Below are 21,752 nucleotides of genomic sequence, written 5' to 3' on the forward strand. Positions count from 1 at the left end.
CTTCAATGCATTTGGACAAAATAGGTGCGCATATAAAACTTGTCGCGGGTGTCACAATGGAGCACATCAAAATAATTTTGGCGCTCAATGACTTCAATGTGTTTTGCTAATTTTTCACCTTTTCGTGAATTTCGCTGTAAATTTGCAAATTTTGCAGCAAAACGGGCAAATTCGTCCATCACACCTTGTTTTACTGAGCCTACATGACCCCTGTCACCCAACTGACAGACCTCTTGCAGGCCACAATCCTGGGCCCTGTCCTGTTAACATCCTGGATGGCAGTACAGGTATGGGGTCTGTTATCCGGAAACCCGTTATCCAGAAAGCTCAGAATTACTGAAAGGCTGTCTCCCATAGACTCCATTTTATCCAAATTATCCAGATTTTTAACAATGATTTCTCTGCAATAATAAAACAGCAGCTTGTACTTGATCCCAACTAAGATATAATTAATCCTTATTGGAGGCAAAACCAGCCCATTGGGTTTTTAATGTTCAAATGATTTTCTAATAGACTTCAGATATGAAGATCCAAATTATGGAAAGATCCATTATCCGGAAAACCCCAGGTCCCAAGCATTCTGGATTACAGGTCCCATACTTGTATTAAAGGGCCCTACTGCCTGACCAAAACTCCTGGAAGAAGACAAGAAAAATTCCACATTCCACTGGGGAGTGCTTGGCTCTTGAACTGTACTTTTTTTGCAGGTGTTTCAGAATTAATTATTTTATTGGCATATCTGGACTTAATGGAGCGTTCATCTATTTCTGCAGTAATCTTACTGGCATGCCTGTAGTTAATGGAGTGCTCATACATTTCTGCAGTTTTCTTACTGGAATATCTGGGTAATTATGGCTAAAGGGAGTGGAAAATGGCCCAAGAAAAGATTGGCGAAGCTTCTCTTTTCCCCTTATTTTTTTGTACATAGGTGGTGACATTTTGATCATATGGCTAATTTAATCAATTCATTGAAAATTCAATCAGAGAGACGGAACGTCTAAGTTTCCTTCAGGATTCCCCATTCAATCTTTGATAGATCTGCCCCTTATAGAATAATAAAGTAAATGTAAATCCTGTTTATTCACAGTGAGTATATCCCTTTGAGTCAGTAATCCCTGTGGCTCAGAATGTCTTTAGTTATCTTTCCTCGGTGCAGCTTTCTTTTCCACGCAGATTCATACTCGAGATAATGAGATATTCCTTTGTGAGTCAAGCCGTTCTTCCCCTGAGAAATCTTTTCCATCAATAACAAGAGAGAGACCAAAACCTATCTCCTTGTACTCTATAGATATATATCTATATAGGGTTACGGTGACATGGAAAGGATTTAATTGCTAACTCCGGTCATGGCAGATTCTGAGAATATTCAGGTTCTCATTGTGGCTTAGTTAATCGAATATTATCCGTACTTGGATGGCTTCTGCTCATCAGAGAGGATAAGTACTCCAGATGTTGAAGGAATACAAAAAAAAAAATCTGGATAGGGAAACTTCATTGGAAATGTACTAGATCCGAAGCAGCTGGGAAGTCATTTGCAGCCAAGTCTGTAGGGTGAAACGTGACACTTACGCTAACCATTGATTTCATGTTCACACCCGTGGCTTCTTGTATTGCCGCTCCCTTGCTCCCATTGAACAAAAAAAAAGGACATTTCTGTTCTAGTTGTGCCTATTAAAGGCATATGTTATGTTAAAATAAATAATGTCAAAACATACAATTTCTGGATGAGAACCCAAGAGTCATTTGAGCTCCTTTTGCTTCTTATAAGAAACTTGCCAAATGTATTCTTTCAGGAAGCATTCTTCAGTTAAGTGCCTAATGTATTCTGCTTGAGCTTTTATGGATAAGAGTCATTTCGGAGAAAAACAAAGTGATTTTTTATCTTACATGCCAAAGTTTGTTGAGTTTTGGAGAGGTCATAAGAGGTAAACCTGATTTGCCAAAGTTTGTTGAGTTTTGGAGAAGTCAGAAACCTGATATGGTAAACCTGATATGCCAAAGTTTTTTGAGTTTTGGAGAGGTCATATAAGGTAGACCTAATATGCCAAATTATTTTGAGTTTTTGAGAGGTCATTAGAGGAAGACCTGATATGTCAACGTTTTTTGAGTTTTTTGGAGAGGTCTTAAGAGGTAGACCTGATGACAGTTAGGATTAGTGCTCCTCGAGAAAAACAATGCTTATTTTAGCAGATCATTGGATTGATACCAACTGATTAACAGTTGTTAAAGACTTTAAATAAGCCCAGTCCTACAGCATATACCATGTGTATTAGTTGCAGGGCTACAGAATATGAATCCAGCTTTCACTCACCAAGAACTGCTAGCTCTCTTGGAGGATGGTCAGTAAACAGGTCCGGGCAGCACGTGAATGCACGTGACAGTAAAGATAGCGATACTCATGTAGACTTGGCTATTTCCATTCTAACTTTCCAGGAGGCCAATAAGTCAGACATGGTTCCATGTTCTCATAACCACGGTTGGCCAGTTAGAATTCAACTGCTCATTCAGCTGATGGGCCCTCTACCGTCTGACAATGTCCATTAGATACATCAATCAGGACAAATCAGGAATTTAAATTTTCAGTCCGGATAGACAGTGAGTAGATATTGACCCCAAAGTACCTTTATTATTATCAGGTGTAGACCTCAGTTTGTGACCTTTCTTCAATCTCAGGTAAGCATCTATCTATCAACAGAGGTGCTTCCAAGACTTCTGTGAACCATAAGAGGAATGTAGATCATAGAACAAATGATGCATCAGGCCAATGGAGACTAGCTACATATATGTGGAATAAAAAAACACTTTGCATTGTCCCAGTAATTGTTATAAACTTAACAATGAACTTTGTACATTATGTTCAGTTAAATATGCAAACAGTGATACAACTGCTGTGGAAATTGTACACCCACCTCCAGGGGGCAGTATATGTATCCCCCTCATCCCTCTTGTTCCACGCAACAGCTATTGAGAAGAGGCCATGGGAACTTCTGAAATCGGTTTCAATAATTATGAGCTGTTCTAAGAAAATCATGAAAAGCTCATTCTTCTTTTTTACTTAGATACTACAACATGGCTACTCAAACCATTCTTCATAGGCATACTGTTAACGGAAACTGAAGGCTCATCAACTAATACATTTCCCTCATTTTTCCCCCCTTAAATTCCAAAAGCCTAATTACCAACAATCAAGGCAGGTTAGATAGCTCCATAATGAACAGTTACTTTTGTCTAGTGATAGGTTTCCCAGTCTTTGAGCATTTTGCTGAGAAATGTATAATCTGGGTCATTGTATCTTCACCTTTGATGACCCTGTCTTCCTTTTCTTTCCTCACATGCATTTCATTGAGACATTACCATAAAAATGTTTAATCACTTAATGACTGCCAAGTGCAAAGGTCAATTTCACTTGTAATTCCCCTGGATCAGTCTTCTCTGTTTGAGATTGTCATTTATCAGTTTCTCCATGCTACTCTTTACATTGTCATCATACATGGTGCAACACTCTCTCAGTGATTCTGAATCTTGTTGGTTTCTTCTACTTTACTAACCTCAATTGTCTATCCTACCTATGGCAAAAAGACTCATGTCCCTCAAAGATTTGTGTGATTTTATCTGTGTGTCTATGGCCAACTTGGCAGCCATAGATGCACAGATAATATTGTATGAAGCAAATTTTCTTACAATATTCGGTGCGTGTATGGTGGGAAATGGTGGGGATATCTGACCGATATCGGCAGAAGACATCGATATCGGTTGTCTCTTTGATCGGGCTTGATGGAAAATTATAATCGGGCGCAAGAAAGATCGTAATTGTTATGTCTATAGCCACCTATAAGAATCCAACTTTTCATCATAGAATTAGCATTCTCTTGGTGGTGAAAAGTGAAATATGTTCTTTAGCATGGTTTTTTTGTCTATGGCTTTAACCCTAGTGTGTGGGGTAGGGAACCACCATTGTATGTTCTATTAGGACAGGGTCTGATGTAGCTGAAGATGCTCAGATGACCAGCAGCTAAACTTGGGACCCCTGCCACCTTCAAATAAAGCATCCAACCCCCCCCCCCAAGACACACACACAGTCCTCTCTCTCCCTCATCACCATCACTAAATGTAAATGTTGGGTGCTAAAGATTATGGAATGCAAAAAGTGGCACGGGTGGCCATTTTCTTTACTGGGGCCCCACCTTCTGCAGACCCCACCATGGGGTTGTAGGGGTCTGCCCATTCCCAGTTAGGGTCTTTCCACAAATCAGGAACTATCACAGAACATTAAGGAAAAGTTCATTTCTTTTTGCAAAAAGAAAGGGATGTCCAACTTTTTGATAACATTTCTTCAAAAAGTCCATATTGCCATAATAAGTATTTTTACAATAGGCATGTGTTAACAAAAATTGCCAGTTTCTTTTCTTTTTTAAAGAAAGTGATTGCTTATCCAATGTTGGGCCAAGTGATGTCCCTGTAGAGAAGGATGTTGCCGACCCCTGCATACACTACTTCCTGCAGAAATACGCAGTGCATTGTGCAGGGCACAAATACTTAGTATTTATTGGTCACCTGTTTAAAAGCAAGCATCTGCTTAGTTGCTATGAGTTACTAGACCTGGTGCCCCACTGCCACTTTTATTACAAAAAATCCCATTACCAGTGTGATGCCAGCATAATTGTTCATAATACAAGGGCTTAGGGATATAAATGCTCTTTATTTTTTGATGCAGCCACAATATGTGCACCATTTGTAAGACACTAAACAATTCTCATCACCATATCGGGTTTGGATGTTTGAGGGTAATAACTTATGGTATTGAAAGCTTAATTATTTTACTCTATTTTACTTTCTAATACATGAACAGACGGAAGCCAAAAATATTGACCCTTTTGCTTCAAAAAGCTTTAACTGTTCTAACAGAGCGGCAGCTACGATGGTGTTGGAATTTTGAGCTAAGGAGACACAACAAAGTGACTCAATTCCTCCAATCTGTCTCAGAGGCTTATGTGCAAACTTTAGGAAGGAATACTCTCTCATAATTACAATTTATTCCCAGGCTTAATACATATATGCTATTTTTTTTATACAAAATCTACCAAAATGTAAAAAATATATATCATCCAGCAGTTTCCAAAAACTACACCTGCCATTAGAACTTGTGTGCTAAAAATGCATCCACGTTTTGAGACTAGACCTCCTTTATAAACAGTATGCTACCACAACCCTAGTACTAAACATATGCCTTAACTATTCGGGGATAGAGGCCAGAATTAGCTCCAGTAAAATGGCATCTGCCTTCATATGATCTCTCTCCATGTATGCTCTTAGTTCTACTCATCAATCTGCTAAGGAGTTCTATATTCCCCACAATCCCACAGGAACCCTAGCAATGAGTTGGCCTCTGTTGCTAAACCTGTGCTTGGCTTCCTCATTGTGGAGGACAGAATCTGCTCCAGTAAAATGGCACCATTAATATGATCATCAAATATGCCCTTGGTCAGGGTCGGACTGGGCCGGCCCAGACCCACTAGGCGAAACCAAAAAAAAATATGTGCGGCGCAGTACACAGGATTTTGTGCATGCCACCAGGATTTCTCGGTGCATTGTGTGCTGATGTTCACATGCAGCGTTGTGGTGTTCACTTGTGTTTTTGCATGCGATCGGTGCCTAGGGTTGCCACCCGGCCGGTATTTTACTGGCCTAGCCGGTAAAATACCTGCCAAGGCCGGGGCCGGTATTACAAATTTACCGGCAATGTAGCTGCCGGTAAATTTGTAATACAATCAAAAGGAGCCCTCGGCCTGCCCGCAATCCCCTGCAACTTACCTTTTTTTTTGCCTCTTCTAGCGTCCGCGGGTCTCCGTCGCGTGGCCCCGCCCCTTTTGGCATCATGCCCCACCCCTTTTGAAGTCACACCCCGCCTATTTGAGGCCACGCCCCCAGCAGCTGGTAGCATTTTTTATAAAAGGTGGCAAAAGCCTGGCTCTTGTGCATGCACATGGTGCACCAGCTTTTGCACATGCGCATTGGGGCCCCCGAGGTTTGAAACCCAGCCCCAAATGCACCAGTATGACCCTGCCCTTGGTCCTACACACTTCAATCTGCTAAGGCAGTGATCCCCAACCAGTGGCTCATGAGTAACATGTTACTCACCAACCCCTTGGATATTGCTCTCAGTGGCCTCAAAGCAGGAGCTTATTTTTGAATTCCAGGCTTGGAGGCAAGTTTTGGTGCATAAAAACCAGGTGTACTGCCAGAGTCTCCTGTAGGCATACAGTCTGTAACAAATCACATCCTAAGAAACTTTTTTCAAATTTGTGTTGCTCTCAAACTTTTTTACATTTGAATGTACATTTGTGTACATTGAATGTGGCTCACAGGTAAAAAAGGTTGGAGACCCCTGTGCTATAGAACACTATATTCCCTACAATCCCACAGGAACCCCAGCGATGATCAGGGCTCTCCTTCTAGTATTTGCATTGTCCCATTGCTCAACCTGTTCCTGGCTCCCTCATCATGGCCTACATTGATATAAAAGTGTCTACTGGCTACAGTGATTTGCATATAAACAATTAAACATTAGAACAAACAAAGATGGAACTATCCACTGTGCAGATAGTGATCTGTGACACAGAAGTATAATTGACCTTCTGAGCTTGATTTTTGTACAGATAATAGAGGGATAAGGGATAATGGCGGCAAGGTTCATTTTAGACCGGGACACTCCAAGGTCTTTTTGCACCCTTTAAGGCAGTGTTATCAATATGCCTTTCTCTGATGGAAGCAGTATTGAAATGGGAAATGCCTTCTATGGCAGAACGCCGCGCAAAAGCCAGTATTTCCAAGCAATATTTGTTTACTGCCATAGACACCTGTTATTCCAAAGAATGGGAAGCTGTGCTTTCTGAGATGATGAAAGTGATCACAAACTATTTGCCTAGAACAAATACACACACAACAGCCTATTGAATGGCAGACTTTAATTCCTGAGTTCTCCCCTTAAGGCAAGATGTTGCATACCCTTCTTACTTGGCTTCTTAGGTCAAGTGCTTGGTCCAAGCAAAGCTCTGCTGTCCTCTCTTACTTCTGAGATGAGAAATCTGGCTAAAGCAGGCTCTGATGCTCCCTCAAGATTTATGGAAATGCCCTGTATAATCTCTGAAGCTTTCACTAACATGATAATATCTGAGTCATAAGTCTTTACAACGGTAATCTTTATCTGGAGGGCCGTTCATCCATCCGTCAATAATTGTATTTACTCATCCAATCAATAGCTAGACAGGCAGATGTTGGACAGTTTGATTGAAACTAATAGTGATGGATCTGCCCTTGTGTATCCAGCTTTTGTAGAGGTGGCTCATTCTAGCAAGAGACCATGCTGTAGCATTTTGTCACTGAGAAGTAATTGGCCAGAGTGAAATCTATTTGTAGGCAAAAGTTAGAGTCTCAAGCATCATAATTATGTTACCTGGTAACACCATAACAATTCCGGTGCTGTATTGAGTCTTTAATGGTCAGTAAGAATGTTTTTGGTGCAAAAAACGCAACTGCCATCTCTCTTATAGGCACATAGACTAAATGTTCATCTCTCTTTTCCCATACCTTTCACAGCTTGGTTCTGGTAATCATTAATCATGGACTACAAACATAAAAATACACCTCAAAGACCAAATAGTCTACATGTAGATGTGCAGTTGCAGTTTTTTTTTATTATTTTCTATGGGGCAAGCCCGAACTGCTAAATATAAATGATTCTTCCCCTTTAGGAAACAATCAAGCTTATTTTTTTTTACCTAGTTACCAGCTGCTCAGCTTATTATGAAGTGTGTGTGGCCCTGGCCATAAAGGAAACACATCAATCTAAAATGATTTCCAGCAGTTTAGTTGTTTTCCCTGGAAGCAATGCCATCATTCATTATATGGCTCCATGCTGGGAAGGGGATTAATTACCTTTGCTTTTATCTATTGCTTCATATGTTTCAGGGCTGGAAAGATAACGCTGCCATGATTAACAATGGTGAGATTCTGCTGATGATGCACTGCTATGTGTTACCTGAAAGTTTCCAGATAAGTCCTTCAAATTCATTTTATAGGATTTAGCAGTATATTTCCAGGAGAGGAAGAATGGGACAATGCAAGAATGATTAATTCAAGAACATGAAGAAAGATCATAAAAAGAAGAGAGATCATGCAGCAACGTTAGAGGCTGACAGCTAGGAACGGGTTGACAACGGAAGAACGTGTAGGGGATCCATTGAGCAAGATCTCTGAACAGCTGGGTTAAGTGTGAGACCAGAAGCTGTGACTAATGTTGCCCAAATTAGTTCTAATTATGCAAATAGGATTTTGCCTCGGTTACATTGAGTTAATAGACCACACGAAATCCCCTGGCAAAGTCGGCAGCCAATAATAATATACGCTATCATTAGCCAACCTTAATATCATTTGAAAAAAAGGATTTTGATTGGCCAATCAAAAATTTCAGACTTGCACCCTACAATACTCAACCAGTTGTTGTTAGAGTGCCCGTCTGAGTTCAAAATGTAGTAGATACATTCAACCAAGTTTTTGTTTTTTCTGCATTTACACATACATAGTGATGGGCGAATTCGCGGAAAATTTGCGCGATTCGCCGCCAGCGAATAAATTTGCAAAATGCCCGCGAAAATTCGCGGCAAAAATTCGCCGGCGTCAAAAATATATAATTTTTTTTTCAAAAAAACAGACAACGCCGTCAAAAACGGGCGCCGGCGTCAAAAATGAGACACCGGCGCCGTTTCGCAAATTTTTCGCCGCTTTGCGAAATTCGCGAATTTTTCGGCGAAACGGCGCAAATTCGCCCATCACTACACATACATTAAAACTTTCCAGCCTGACAATGTTTTTGTTTTCTCAGGCATGAGAAGAACCACTACTAAATTAAGCTTGATTCTGCTAAAGACAATATGGCAGCTCATGCACTTTTAATAAACGCAAACATTCGGTAATATTCTGGACTCATAATCTATATCCTCATACTTCACTGAATTAAATGCAAATACAAAATAATAGTTAAAAAATCTTGGTGGCCCGGTGACTGCCAGTTGCATAATTTTAAAGCATTAATGATGTAACGTTAGTAATAATGACCCTCCTCTTACTCAGCATTCTCTTCTTCAGCCAGCACTGGCTTAGCTCCTTATGCACACACCCAAAACAGCAGCATGCAGTCACTTGTTACAGTGCAGAGAGGTAATGTGGGTGCAGTACCTTCGTAGATTTCTGACTAATTAATGGAAAATAAATCCAACATTTTATTTTATAAAATGGGTAGACGTATGTATTGTCCACATGCCAGGCACAGCAATTTAGTGATGGGCAAATTTATTTGCCAGGCGCAAATTCGCGGCGAATTCCCGCCGGCAAATACATTTGCAAAACAGCTGTGAAAATTCACCGGCGCCAAAAAGAATGGACAAATGTGCGCCGGCGTCCAAAAAATGGACGCCGGCATCAAAAACGAGACGCTGGCGCCGTTTCGCAAATTTTTCGCCATTTTGCAGGAATTTTTCAGTAATCGAAACACCCCAAATTCGCCCATAACTACAGCAAATCTTTATTTAATGGTTATTTTGGGATAGTTCCGGGAACACTGGAAAAACTAACTGGAAGTTTTCTCGGAGCTATTTAATGATACAAGTGGATAGATTTTTCAGTGATTCTACATTTCACAGAAATACCCAATTCCCAATCTATCAAAATAGCAAAACATCCAGATCTTACTCTTAAAGGAAAACTATACCCCCAAAATGAATACTTAAGCAACAGATAGTTTGTATCAAATTGAATGACATATTAAAGAATCGTACCAAACTGGAATATATATTTACATAAATATTGCCCTTTTACATCTCTTGCCTTGAACCACCATTTCGTGGCTCTATCTGTGCTGCCTCAGAGATCACCTGACCAGAAATACTACAACACTAACTGTAACAGGAAGAAGTGAGGAAGCAAAAGGCAGAACTCTGTCTGTTAATTGGCTCATGTGACCTTACATGTGGTTTGTATGTGTGTACAGTGAATCTTACGATCTCAGGGGGCGGCCCTTATTTTTTAAAATGGCAATTTTCTATTTATGATTACCCAATGGCACATACTACTAAAAAAGTATATTATTATTTTAATGGTTCATTTACATGAAGCAGGGTTTTACATATGAGCTGTTTTACTCAGTATCTTTTAATAGAGACCTACATTGTTCGGGGGGTATAGTTTTCCTTTAAGCACATTCACTTGCTCAAGCTCGGAAGTCTTAAGTAGGGATGGGCGAATTTGACCGGTTTCGTTTTGCCAAAAATTCGCCGCCGGCAAAATGTCGCTGACGCCCATTAAAGTCTATGGGCATCAAAAAAATGTTGTCGCGCGGCGAAATTTTTTTGACACGCGTCTTTTTATTTTGACGCACAATGCCATAGAAGTCTATGGGCGTCATTTTTTCGGTGAAACAAGTCGAAAAAATTCGCCCATCCCTAGTCTTAAGTGTTTTAAAGTGGCTAGTTTGAGCTTGTGTAAGCAGTGGTGTAACTTTGGGGACCCCTCGTAAAATAAAATCGTCAAAAAACGAAGACACCAGTGATCAGGTTGCAGGTCATCCATGAGCTCCCCAAACAGATGAAGTAGACCAGGATCCCCCAGCAGCTGATATTTTTTTTAAAGATTATATTATCTTTTGTGATGGGCAAATCTGCCGCAAAACGGGAAAAATTAGCACGACAATCTTTGACACGAGCGTCATTTTTACGCGGAACTATTTTGTCAAAATGCATTAAAGTCAATGGTCGTCCAAATAATTTTGCGGATTCTTCACGGGTGAATTTTTAGCGCAGTTTCGTGAAAACATGAATAAAAGCGTAAATTCACAGTGAATCCATGCCGGCTGAATTTATTCATCCGTCACTAATTATCATTAAAAAAAATGTCACCTTCAAGTGCCTCATATTTTGGGGTCATATAATTTTTAGGGCAGTAGTGTAGAGGTAATTGTGATAATACTAGGGTTTTAAGTAGCTTCTTAGAGGTATATACTGTAGGCCACACATTAATTAATGCCAACAGATAAGGAAAGCAACTGACACAACAAGGTGACATAAAGCCACATCCTCACCTGGAAGGAACCCGCGTGGTCTTCTTCCTTCTCTCCTTCTTTACCTTCTTTCAGTGCAATGAGTGTGAATCCTCTGAAGTAGGCGGGGCTAACAGCTAGGATAGTTACTGTAAATTAAATGAAACATTTTAAACTCCCATTCAGCACATAGAAAAAAAAATAGTACAAAAGTGCATGTAAAATTTCTTATGATGCCACTTCCCATGGATCTTACCACTGCATGTTGGCAGTAAACAAGTGTTGTGTCATAGATGAAAGAGAATGGAGAGTAGAGAATGGAGATCACACACATGTAGGTTTTGGCTGGGGAGCTTACCCTATTTATTCTGCCTGTAAATAACACAAACTCAATGTTTGGGGGGGGCAATCCCTTCCGAAATGGGCACTCCACCCCAGGCCCGGATTGGCAATCTGTGGGTTCTGGCAAATGCCAGAGGGGCTGCTATAAGATCCCATAGAAAGTCAGTATTTAGTGGGCTGGTGGGGGCTTTTTGGGCCTCTGTGTGGGCTGATTGGGCCTCTGTGTACCTGAAATGCCAGGGCCTATTTTAATTCTCAGTCTGGACCTGCTCCACCCCCCCCCCCCGAAACATTGAGTTTGTGTGGTTCACATGCAGAATGAATGGGGTAAGCTCCCCAGCCAAAACCAAAAGATCTAGGGGACCACACACCACAGTGAAGCTGCAGGCATACTTTTATGACAAGGCACTAGATTGTACGTCAGGGAGCACTAACAGTTTTAAAGTTAATCACAGACAAGGTAATTCCAAAATGTACATTTTATTTTAGGTTATGGTAATACAGTGGGGGAAATGCTCCTGTTCCCTTTCCCATTCCGGTCCTCAGGAAGCAATGATCTTTTTGCCCTCCTAAGAACTTTTGCCCTAAAGCAAGGAAGTCTGAGGACACACATGAACCATTAACTTAAATATCCACAAGCCTTACCCTCTAAGGGCAGAGACATCTGCTGCTATTTCGGGAGATTAGCTTGAGTTTCACCTTGATTGAAGAATGGTCTTCAGGAGTTTGAGTTCCATGATGTAAAATGTAGAATTATGGCTTTAATTTAAGATAAAAAACCCATCATTTAGAGTAGAGACATGCTGCTCTTTCGGGAGATTAGTCGCCCAGCGACAAATCGATTCTTCTCCAGGCGGCTAATCTTTCCGAACTTCCTTCCCTCCGGTTAGAATGTAAATCGCGGGTGGGATGGCACTCGGATCGCTTCGGCTTTCCGAAGTCGCTCAAAGTTTCCTCTTGAGGCAACTTTGGGCGACTTCGGAAAATTCAGCACTCCTCCAATTGCCATCCCGCTGATGATTTGCGTTCTAGCCAACGGAAAGGCAGTTCGGGGAGATTACTAACCTGAAGAAGAAGCAATTAGTCGCTGGGCGACTAATCTCCCGAAAGAGCAGCGTGTCTCTACTGTAAATTATGGGTTTTTTATCTTAAATTAAAGCCATACTTCTACATTTTACATCATGGAACTCAAACTCCTGAAGACCATTCTTCAATCAAGGTGAAACTCAAGCCATATTACCTTAACGTGCAACTAATCAAACCCTATCAGAAGCAAAGTCTGTATTTGATCCCTTGTTATCTTAAAATTGTGTAATAAATTTAAAAAAACATAGTTTTAGCTTAACAGAGACCATAAGGGTAAGGCCAGACGAGGAGATTCGGGGAGATTTGGTCACCTGGCGACTTATCGCCACGTCTTTTGCGCGACTATCACGAGGCAACTTTGGGCGACTATTCAAAACGCATCGCCGCGTGTGCATTAGCGCAGGCGACTTTTCATTCTAGCCTATGGGGAAAAAACTAGAATGAAGGCAGTTCGGGGAGATAGTCGCGCAAAAGACGTGGCGATAAGTCGCCAGGCGACAAAATCTCCCCGAATCTCCTTGTCTGGCCTTACCCTAAGAGGAACAGAGGGAGATAGCAAGGCAAACACCTGCATCACATCTTTTGAACCTTTTGATAAAGATATGACCTAATGTCACTTTCTTTGTCCTGGAAATAAAGACTTCCCTGGAGAATTTCCTTTTGTGATCTTGAATCTATTCGAAAAGATTATTCGTATCCATTAAGAGCTGTTCCTGTTCTAAACAAAAGCAAATAGAAAAATCTAATTTAGGAAGCCTCTCTTTAGACCTGAAGTGCTTGAACCCTAATTTATTTTGCTGCTCCATCTAAACTCTATTATGTTCAATAATGTCTATTTCTATACCTTATAGCGTTTTCCATGAAATGGCAACATTTTATTAGCTTTTGCAGCTGCTACCTGACGTTGAGCCTCGTTCTTTTGTGTGCTCTCTACAAACCCACCCGGATCCCTTCCAATTAAATATCTGCCAAAGGTTTTTCATTGTATTCACATCTCTTGATCAACAAGTGGACAAGTATTAATTCCCATAAAACCCTATAGCCCTAAGTGGATCCATATGTCAGCCTAGCTTTGTTTTGTTTTTCAACCACAAAATTGATGCAGGTGACAGACAGGGGATGGTGACTACAAAAGGATAAGTCCCGCAAGAAATGAAAATTCACTTCTGCATACCACTTACTTGCATGTGGGATGTATTCAATTCCCAGACTGCCTTCAAGTCCAATAGTGTCCAATCTATGTAAGGGGAAGAAGCACACCAATTCACACGGGCTTAAAGGGATACTGTCATGGGAAAAAATTTTTTTTCAAAATGAATCAGTTAATAGTGCTGCTCCAGCAGAATTCTGCACTGAAATCCATTTCTCAAAAGAGCAAACAGATTTTTCTATATTCAATTTTGAAATCTGACATGGAGCAAGACATATTGTCAATTTCCCTGTTGCCCCAAGTCATGCGACTTGTGCTCTGATAAACTTCAATCACTCTTTACTGCTATACTGCAAGTTGGAGTGATATCACCCCCTCCCTTTTCCCCCCCAGCAGCCAAACAAAAGAACAATGGGAAGGTAACCAGATAGCAGCTCCCTAACACAAGATAACAGCTGCCTGGTAGATCTAAGAACAACACTCAATAGTAAAAACCCATGTCCCACTGAGACACATTCAGTTACATTGAGAAGGAAAAACAGCAGCCTGCCAGAAAGCATTTCTCTCCTAAAGTGCAGGCACAAGTCACATGACTTGGGGCAGCTGGGAAATTGACAAAATGTCTAGCCCCATGTCAGATTTCAAAATTGAATATAAAAAAATCTGTTTGCTCTTTTGAGAAATGGATTTCAGTGCAGAATTCTGCTGGTGCAGCACTATTAACTGATGCGTTTTGAAAAAAACATGTTTTCCCATGACAGGATCCCTTTAAGCCTTCATCTTGTTTATTTCAAATATTGTGGCACAAGCTTTCGGGGACAAACCCCTTCCTCAGGTGCAATAAACAAGATGAAGACTTAAGCCTGTGTGAATCTGTGTGCTTCTTCCCCTTACATAGATTGGATACTATTGGACTTAGAGGTCTTCCCCTTACACAGCTTACAAAAGGATCAGGCAAGTCATTTACTGTAGTTAGTTGACATAATAAACATTATTTTGTTAGGCGTCCTACTGCACACACAGTTTGCCTATTTATCTTTTTATTTAGCCATGCATTGGCATAGGGAACAATTCAATGTTTTCGGTAGACCCCCACCCTTTATCAGGAATTAGATTGATCTCCTTTGTCAGGAATCAGTTCCCCCACCCCATATTTTTACCAATCCCAATTTGTGGCTCACTGAAAATTGTGCATGCAGCTCTTACTAAAATAATTAAACTTCTTATAGAGATGCCCATGCCAGCTCTCCAGGGAGCAGTGGAACCACTCGAGAATTAAAAAATTGGAGTTCACCATTAGTAATTATCACTGGATTCACTGAAGCGTTTCTTTTGTCAGCCTGACCTACCAGTTCTGTGCTCCCTGCATTTTAGCCAGTTATTACTCAGTGTTTAATTTAATTCCCCTTAATCCAATTTTTTATATCATTTTCTCGAGTGTCATTTCCTTGTTCCAAATGCCTACTAAATTCCTTATTGAAATGCATGAGATTATTTTGTCATAGATTTTTTTTTAAAAGCATGATTTTTGTAATATTCTTCACTTGATTGGGATATATTCCAGTATGAAATCACTCCATATCTGTTTGAACATCTTTCATACTCTATACCAGTGATCCCCAACCAGTAGCTTGTGAGCAACATGTTGCTCCCCAAACCCTTGGATGTTGCTCCCAGTGGCCTCAAAGTAGTTACTTATTTTTCAGTTCCTAGTTTGGAGGCAAGTTTTGGTTGTATAAAAACCAGATGTACTGCCAAACAGAGTCTCCTGTAGGCGGCCAGTCCACATAGGGGCTACCAAATGGTCAATCACAGCACTTATTTTGCACCATCCAGGAACATTTTTATGGCAGAGTTGTTCCCCATTTTTTTACATCTGAATGTGGCTCACGGGTAAAAAAGTTTGGGGACCCTCCTCTCTATACTATGGGGCACATTTACTATTGGTCGAATATCGAGGGTTAATTAACCCTTGATATACGACCATTGAAGTTAAATCCTTTGACTTCGAATATCGAAGTCGAAGGATTTACCGCAATTCCTTAGATCGAACGAACGATTAAATCCTTTGAATCGAACGATTCTAAGGATTTTAATCCATCGATCGAATGATTTTCCATCGATCAGAAATTGCAAGGAAAGCCTATGGGGACCTTCCCCATAGGCTAACATTGGTGCTTGGTATGTTTTCGGTGGCGAAGTAGGCGGTTGAAGTTTTTTTTAAAGAGAATGGTCGAATAGTTGAACGATTTTTAGTTTGAATCGTTCGATTCGAAGTTGAAGTCGTACTCGAAGGTCGAAGTAGCCTATTCGATGGTAGAAGGAGCCAAAAAAATACTTCGAAATTCTAAGTATTTTTTATTCTATTCCTTCACTTGAGCTAAGTAAATGTGCCCCTACGTATCAGACGTAGTGGTCAATACTACCCGTCCTGTTTTTGAATGATGGTTTCCATCCTTGGAGTTTATAAAATGGAAAAAAAAATCTATCTGAACCATGATTTTATTAATTACTTTCCATTTTAATTGTAATCTGTAGATAATTCTTATGGAAAACCTGAACAGCAAGGTCTAGCTTATTCTTTTTGTAAATGGAATAAGACAGCTGAATACATTCACTTTCTCTCGGTGCTCCTTAATTACTTGCTTTTCCGCATCTTGTTTAGCAAACTTGATTGCCCTTTTGCATTGCCTGCTGATATTAAATGCTTCTGTCCCCTCTGATTCAAGTCATCTCCATTCTTGGGTTTCTATCCTCATTACCCAGCCAACATTTTTATTAAGAGAAATGAGGTTTGATTTGTTTCTTTTGCACTTGTTACTCAAGGGTATCTAGATACAAGAACACGGGAAGCTTTTATATAGCACATTCTTCTGCAAGAAGCACACTTTAAAGAATTCTATAGAGTAAAATATCTCAAAGGATTGATATGGTGCGGCAAAGGAATATATATATATATCACAACTACTGCGGATACCATCCAGTCCAATCTAATGTATATATGTCTTGGGGAGTTATCTATCAAAGTCAGAACTCCTACCAAAGACGCACGGGTTTTGTCAGCTTATTTATTAATGCACTTTCCTGAAAAATTTTGTTTGCGGAAAAAAATCCGGAAAAATAAATTTTTTTCGGAATTTTTTTTATGATTTTTGATATTTTATCTCTGCTAGGGATGAGCGTAATATTTTAGAAAATCGCACTTTTAAAAAATGACAAATTTTTCTGAATTTATTAAACCCCGTGGATGGAAAAGTCAGAATCAGAAAATCCGGAATAAGGTGACCTGTTGAGGTTGCATATAAGTCAATGGAAGAAGTCCCAATGATTTTTTTGATGTCCACTGGGTTTCGTGCAATACCCCAAAGTTTTCGGGCAAACAAGCATAAGAAATCTGAGTTTTCTGGTGAAAAATCCCAAAAAATTGTTAAAACCTGAATTTTTTCCCGCAAAGCAAATTTTCGGTAAAATGTAACAATAAATAAGCGTAAAAAATCTGAGCGGATTCGATCAGATAAAATCAGACTTTTAATAAACAACCCCGTAATATTTAGTAAGAAAATTTTCACACTGTTTGAAAAATGTTGCCCACTTCAAAGTGTTTGGCAATTTTTGCCATTTAACACATTTTTGGCAAAAGAAAAACAGGTCAGATGCGTTCTCTTCTCTTCTCCTCATTCAACTCCTTATTCTCGTAGTCTCTTCTTGACACAGATATGAAGATACAAGGCAAAACGGTTGCCCACTGAGGGTCTTCTTGGTATCCTGGTAGACCAGTCTAACACGGGACATGGAATAATACTGTATCCCATGTCAAAATTTGTGATAGATATGCCATTAACTCTAATGTTAATGGAGATGTGGTTAACCAAAGGTCATGAACCAATAAGGGGCAGAGTTAAAACAGAGATAGGTGCTTCTGCTGTAAATCCTCCCCTGCATGGTTCTAGCTGCCCTTTGGCCTAACTTACCCTTTATGTATGCTGTTCAACACTGGAGTAGAACTCTACCCAGGAACCTGCTTCACTCCCCAGTAGAGACGAGGAAAATTTTGCGCCAGGAATGGATTTGCAGCAAAATTTCATATTTGTGTTTTTTCCCAAAGAACCACAGCAACATTTTTGCCATCATAAAACATAGCAATGCCCATTGGTTCCAAAGTATTGTGCATCTAAAAATGGCCATTGACTTCAATGTATTTAACACGAAAAAAAGCTGAGAAAAAATGCTCATTGACTTCACTGACTTTTCGAGCGGTTTCCCAAATCTTTCAGCAAAGCAAAATGGGACAGATTTGCTCATCGCTGTTCCCCAGATGCTCCATGAGCTACTGAAGGGTGTAGGAGAAGTTAAGCCTCTTCATATAAAGCTTTGCCGTGTTAAAATTATTCTAAATTCCTTCACAGTCTTCAGTCTTTCAGTTGAGAGAACAAAGCATGTCCTCTTAAATTTGGATTTTTTGCAGAATTTGCATAAACAATAATGATTTACTGCGAGCCAAGAATGCTCTTTGGGAGAAATATATTGTATTTACATAAAAAAACAGACATTACCATGAGAATCGCTACACACTCCAGATGTAATTAATGTATTTATTGCGATATTCCTGAAAGCTTTATTATGAACCAGATTTTATGACATCAGATGACAATCTGAGACCTATGAAGAAAAGAGGGGGGAATTAATTTACTGAAATAATTTAAGCATGACAGTTCCCAGGGGATGGATGAATCTAAAAAGAAGGGCATGGACAATTCTGCTCTCCAGTTATAGCTGGAGAGTCGCTTATTCAAGAAATTAATTTTTAGGTTTCTTTCAGGTTTATTTTTAGAGCGTGAAAAGAGCTAAGCATCACTAAAGGTAGGAGATGGATATCAGTTATGATTGGTAGGTCACCATAAACGTACAGCCAGCTAAAGCCACCCAGATGATGGGTCAAACATGGATAAGGGTGAACCTATGAAGATCTTGTATAAGAGAATTGGATGAGTTGCCTAATGTAGACCTCAGCATGTGGCATTTTCAAAGCTGTTTGAGGGTTATCCAGCCAATCCAGCCAGATATGGAGGGTCCTATTAAGAGGCCATTGATTGGAGCATTAGAACCTTGAAAACAGAGATTCACACACTATCCGGCATCTCAGACCTGCCGAGGTTGCATATAAGTCAATAGGAGAAGTCCCAATGATTTTTTGATGTGAGCTGGGTTTCATGCAATACCTCAAAGTTTTCTGGCAAAAAACATATGAATTGGGGGGGAAAACATAATAATAAATAATAAGCGTAAAAAACCCGAGCAGATTTGATCAGAGTTTGTAGCAGAAAATACTGAGATAAATTTGGACTTTGATAAATAACCCCCCTATGGGTCTATAAGGTCTTTGGGTAAGTTGATGGCTAATGAGTGTGAAATTGGGGATGAATGTTTATTTATCATCTTTGATATCCCTAAAAAACAACAGTGTAATATTTACAATTATGTTATATGTGTCAATAAATTTGTCATCAGCTTAGTGGGGCCTGAGCAAATGTTGGACTATATTTTTAACATATAAAAATAGCTCCAGGAGAGCAATCTTTATAATTGGACAGGGCAGTTTGTTTCTGCAACTTGGGGTGGACTTGCACCTGAGTAGCTCGAGAAGTTCTGATATGAAGGTGTTTATTTAAAGAGGTCATTAAAATGTAAAATCTCACAGCGGTGAGCCACCTTCATTACTCTAGACCAGGGATCCCCAACCTTTTGAACCCGTGAGCAACATTCAGAAGTAAAAGGAGTTGGGGAGCAACACAAGCATGAAAAATGTTTTTGGGCTGCCAAATAAGGGCTGTGATTGGCCATTTGGTAGCCCCTATATGGATTGTCAACCTACATTGAGGCTCTGTTTGGCAGTACATCTATTTTTTATACAACCAAAACTTGCCTCCAAGCCTGGAATTCAAAAATAAGCACCAGCTTTGAGGCCACTGGGAGCAACATCCAAGGGGTTAGAGAGCAACATGTTGCTCACGAGCTACTGGTTGGGGATCACTGCTCCAGAAAATGTCCGTCATTCACATTGTCATCTGGGAGGAGCACCGACTCAGGGAGCTGGAATATTTAGCTTTGAATCCTTTTTAATTCTGGCATTAGCTCTAAGGCAGAGGAGAACGATGTCAGTCCTTGCACCCCCCAAAGGCTCTATGACATTTGACAGTCATATTGATCCCTATTATTCTGATAGGTGCCCTCTGTAACAGGGTGATTTTAAACAATTTCACTGAGATGGCAGCTGCAAAGTGGCTTTTTGCAGAGCTACAACTGCCAGCATTCTCCACAAACCTAGCTGGCACCAGAGCTGCCCACAAACTTGCCATGATTAAAAGTGTCCCTATCTTTTCAAGTGATTTGGTAACCTTAACCCAAGTTGAGACAGGGACCTGTTGGCTCCCTACTTCTGCCTGTTAACCAGGGCCACCAGCAGAATCCATGCAACCCCATACAACTTAATAGTTGAGGCCCCCCCTTGGTACCAGTTCCATTTGTGAGGGCCATTTGTAAGGACCTTCAGGGCACAGATATTGTCTAACCTGCCTAGAAGTTTCCTGGGACCAGTTATTGGTGTAGTAAAAAAACAAAATAAAAGACTATATGCAGTTCTTCCCTTCTGATGGTGGCCCAGTTTATAACATTTGTTTTAGCTGGAGCATTTCCACCTTCAATGAACTACATCATTAAGAACATGGCAATGTATTCATGAAGGGGCAGATGAAGAAACATAGGCATCTACCTTCCCACCCATCCATCAGAACCCTGTACTATAAAATCCAGTAATGATGGGGCTGCACCGACCAGATTTGTTTTTTAAGGTGCAAAGTACAGCCAGATGGTCTCTGAATGCACCCCTTTGTGCTCTTTCACTTCTGTCCTGGATCTAATGAGATGATCCAAAAATATGGATCTGAACTAGATAGGGCCCTAGCAAGATACAAAGGTCTGGAACTCTTTCTCCTCAATCCATTAAAACACACAAAAACTGACCCATCCTCCATGCCATTACCCTTTCCCCTCCAACAACTCTGTTGTGTGTTTGCATATGTGCCAGCTGTCCCTAATATCCAAGGACAATCCTTTTTTTATTCATTTAGGTGGATTACCTAAATTTAGGAGAGATTTTTGGCTCGGACACACTGTCAAGAACTTTATGTTTCAGGTGATAGCGGTGAATTTATGGAGATTAGTGGATTACATAGGTTTTATTGATGTATACATAGTGCAGTACCAAAGAGCTGAAATCTATTTGAACATTTCAGCATCAGTGGCCCTTTAAATGGAAATTCTAGCTGAAGCCTTTGTTCCGTGTCTGTTTTACATGGACCCCAGAGTTCTCTCTTCTGCTTTGATAGTGACAAATCTCTCTCAGCTGGAGCTAGTTTGGAAAGGCTCAGTGTGCCGTACTGTGTGGGATGTGCAGGTTATTGTTTTTGGACGGCTGTGCAGTTGCTGTGTTTTAGAATATTACTTGTATCAGGTCTCCAAGGCTGAATCACTTGCAACAACAGATAGGTTCCCCACCCTGTTTTATGGAGGGGTTTCAAGCTTCCTACATATTGCATGTCCTGCAGAAGCCACACTGCATTTTATACAATTATTTTTTGTGAAAGTGAATGAAAAATGAAACCAGTTCACTTGGTATTCATTACAGCTCTATGGTACATCTAAAGGAACTGATAGCAAGATGGGCCACTGAACTGCACAGCTGGGGATGAACTGCACATGACTCAGTACCATACCAGCCCATGGGATTTTTATGAACTAGCAATAAATTGTTCATGCCAACTATTAAAATATAAACAGCTTTGGTTGAATTTTCAAAGAGGAATTTAATTATTTAGGTTTTAGCCTACTGAACATTATACTGGTGTGCAACATAATATTGGCCATCAGCTTTTAATCCTTCATCAGCAACATTGCAAAGTAACAACTGTAGAAGTAACACATTCATGAAATAATTTCCCAAAAACATTAGGAATGGTAATAGCCAATTTACAATTATATCCCATCGTCCCCGTCATGGGGGCAGATTCACATTGCACCACTTCGCCC

General features: G+C 40.2%; 1 protein-coding gene across 1 annotated transcript in view; it reads right to left on the reverse strand.

The window, feature by feature from the left end:
- The window catches only part of spon1.L (spondin 1, extracellular matrix protein L homeolog), a 199,104-nt gene that overhangs the window by 168,087 nt on the left and 9,265 nt on the right, over window positions 1-21,752 (reverse strand). The window contains exon 2 of the mRNA XM_018257439.2: window positions 11,132-11,238. Coding sequence (XP_018112928.1) covers window positions 11,132-11,238 — 107 coding nt within the window. The remainder of the gene's footprint in view (window positions 1-11,131; window positions 11,239-21,752) is intronic.

The sequence above is a fragment of the Xenopus laevis genome, chromosome 4L (assembly GCF_017654675.1).
Source record: "Xenopus laevis strain J_2021 chromosome 4L, Xenopus_laevis_v10.1, whole genome shotgun sequence".
Classification (NCBI taxonomy): domain Eukaryota; kingdom Metazoa; phylum Chordata; class Amphibia; order Anura; family Pipidae; genus Xenopus; species Xenopus laevis.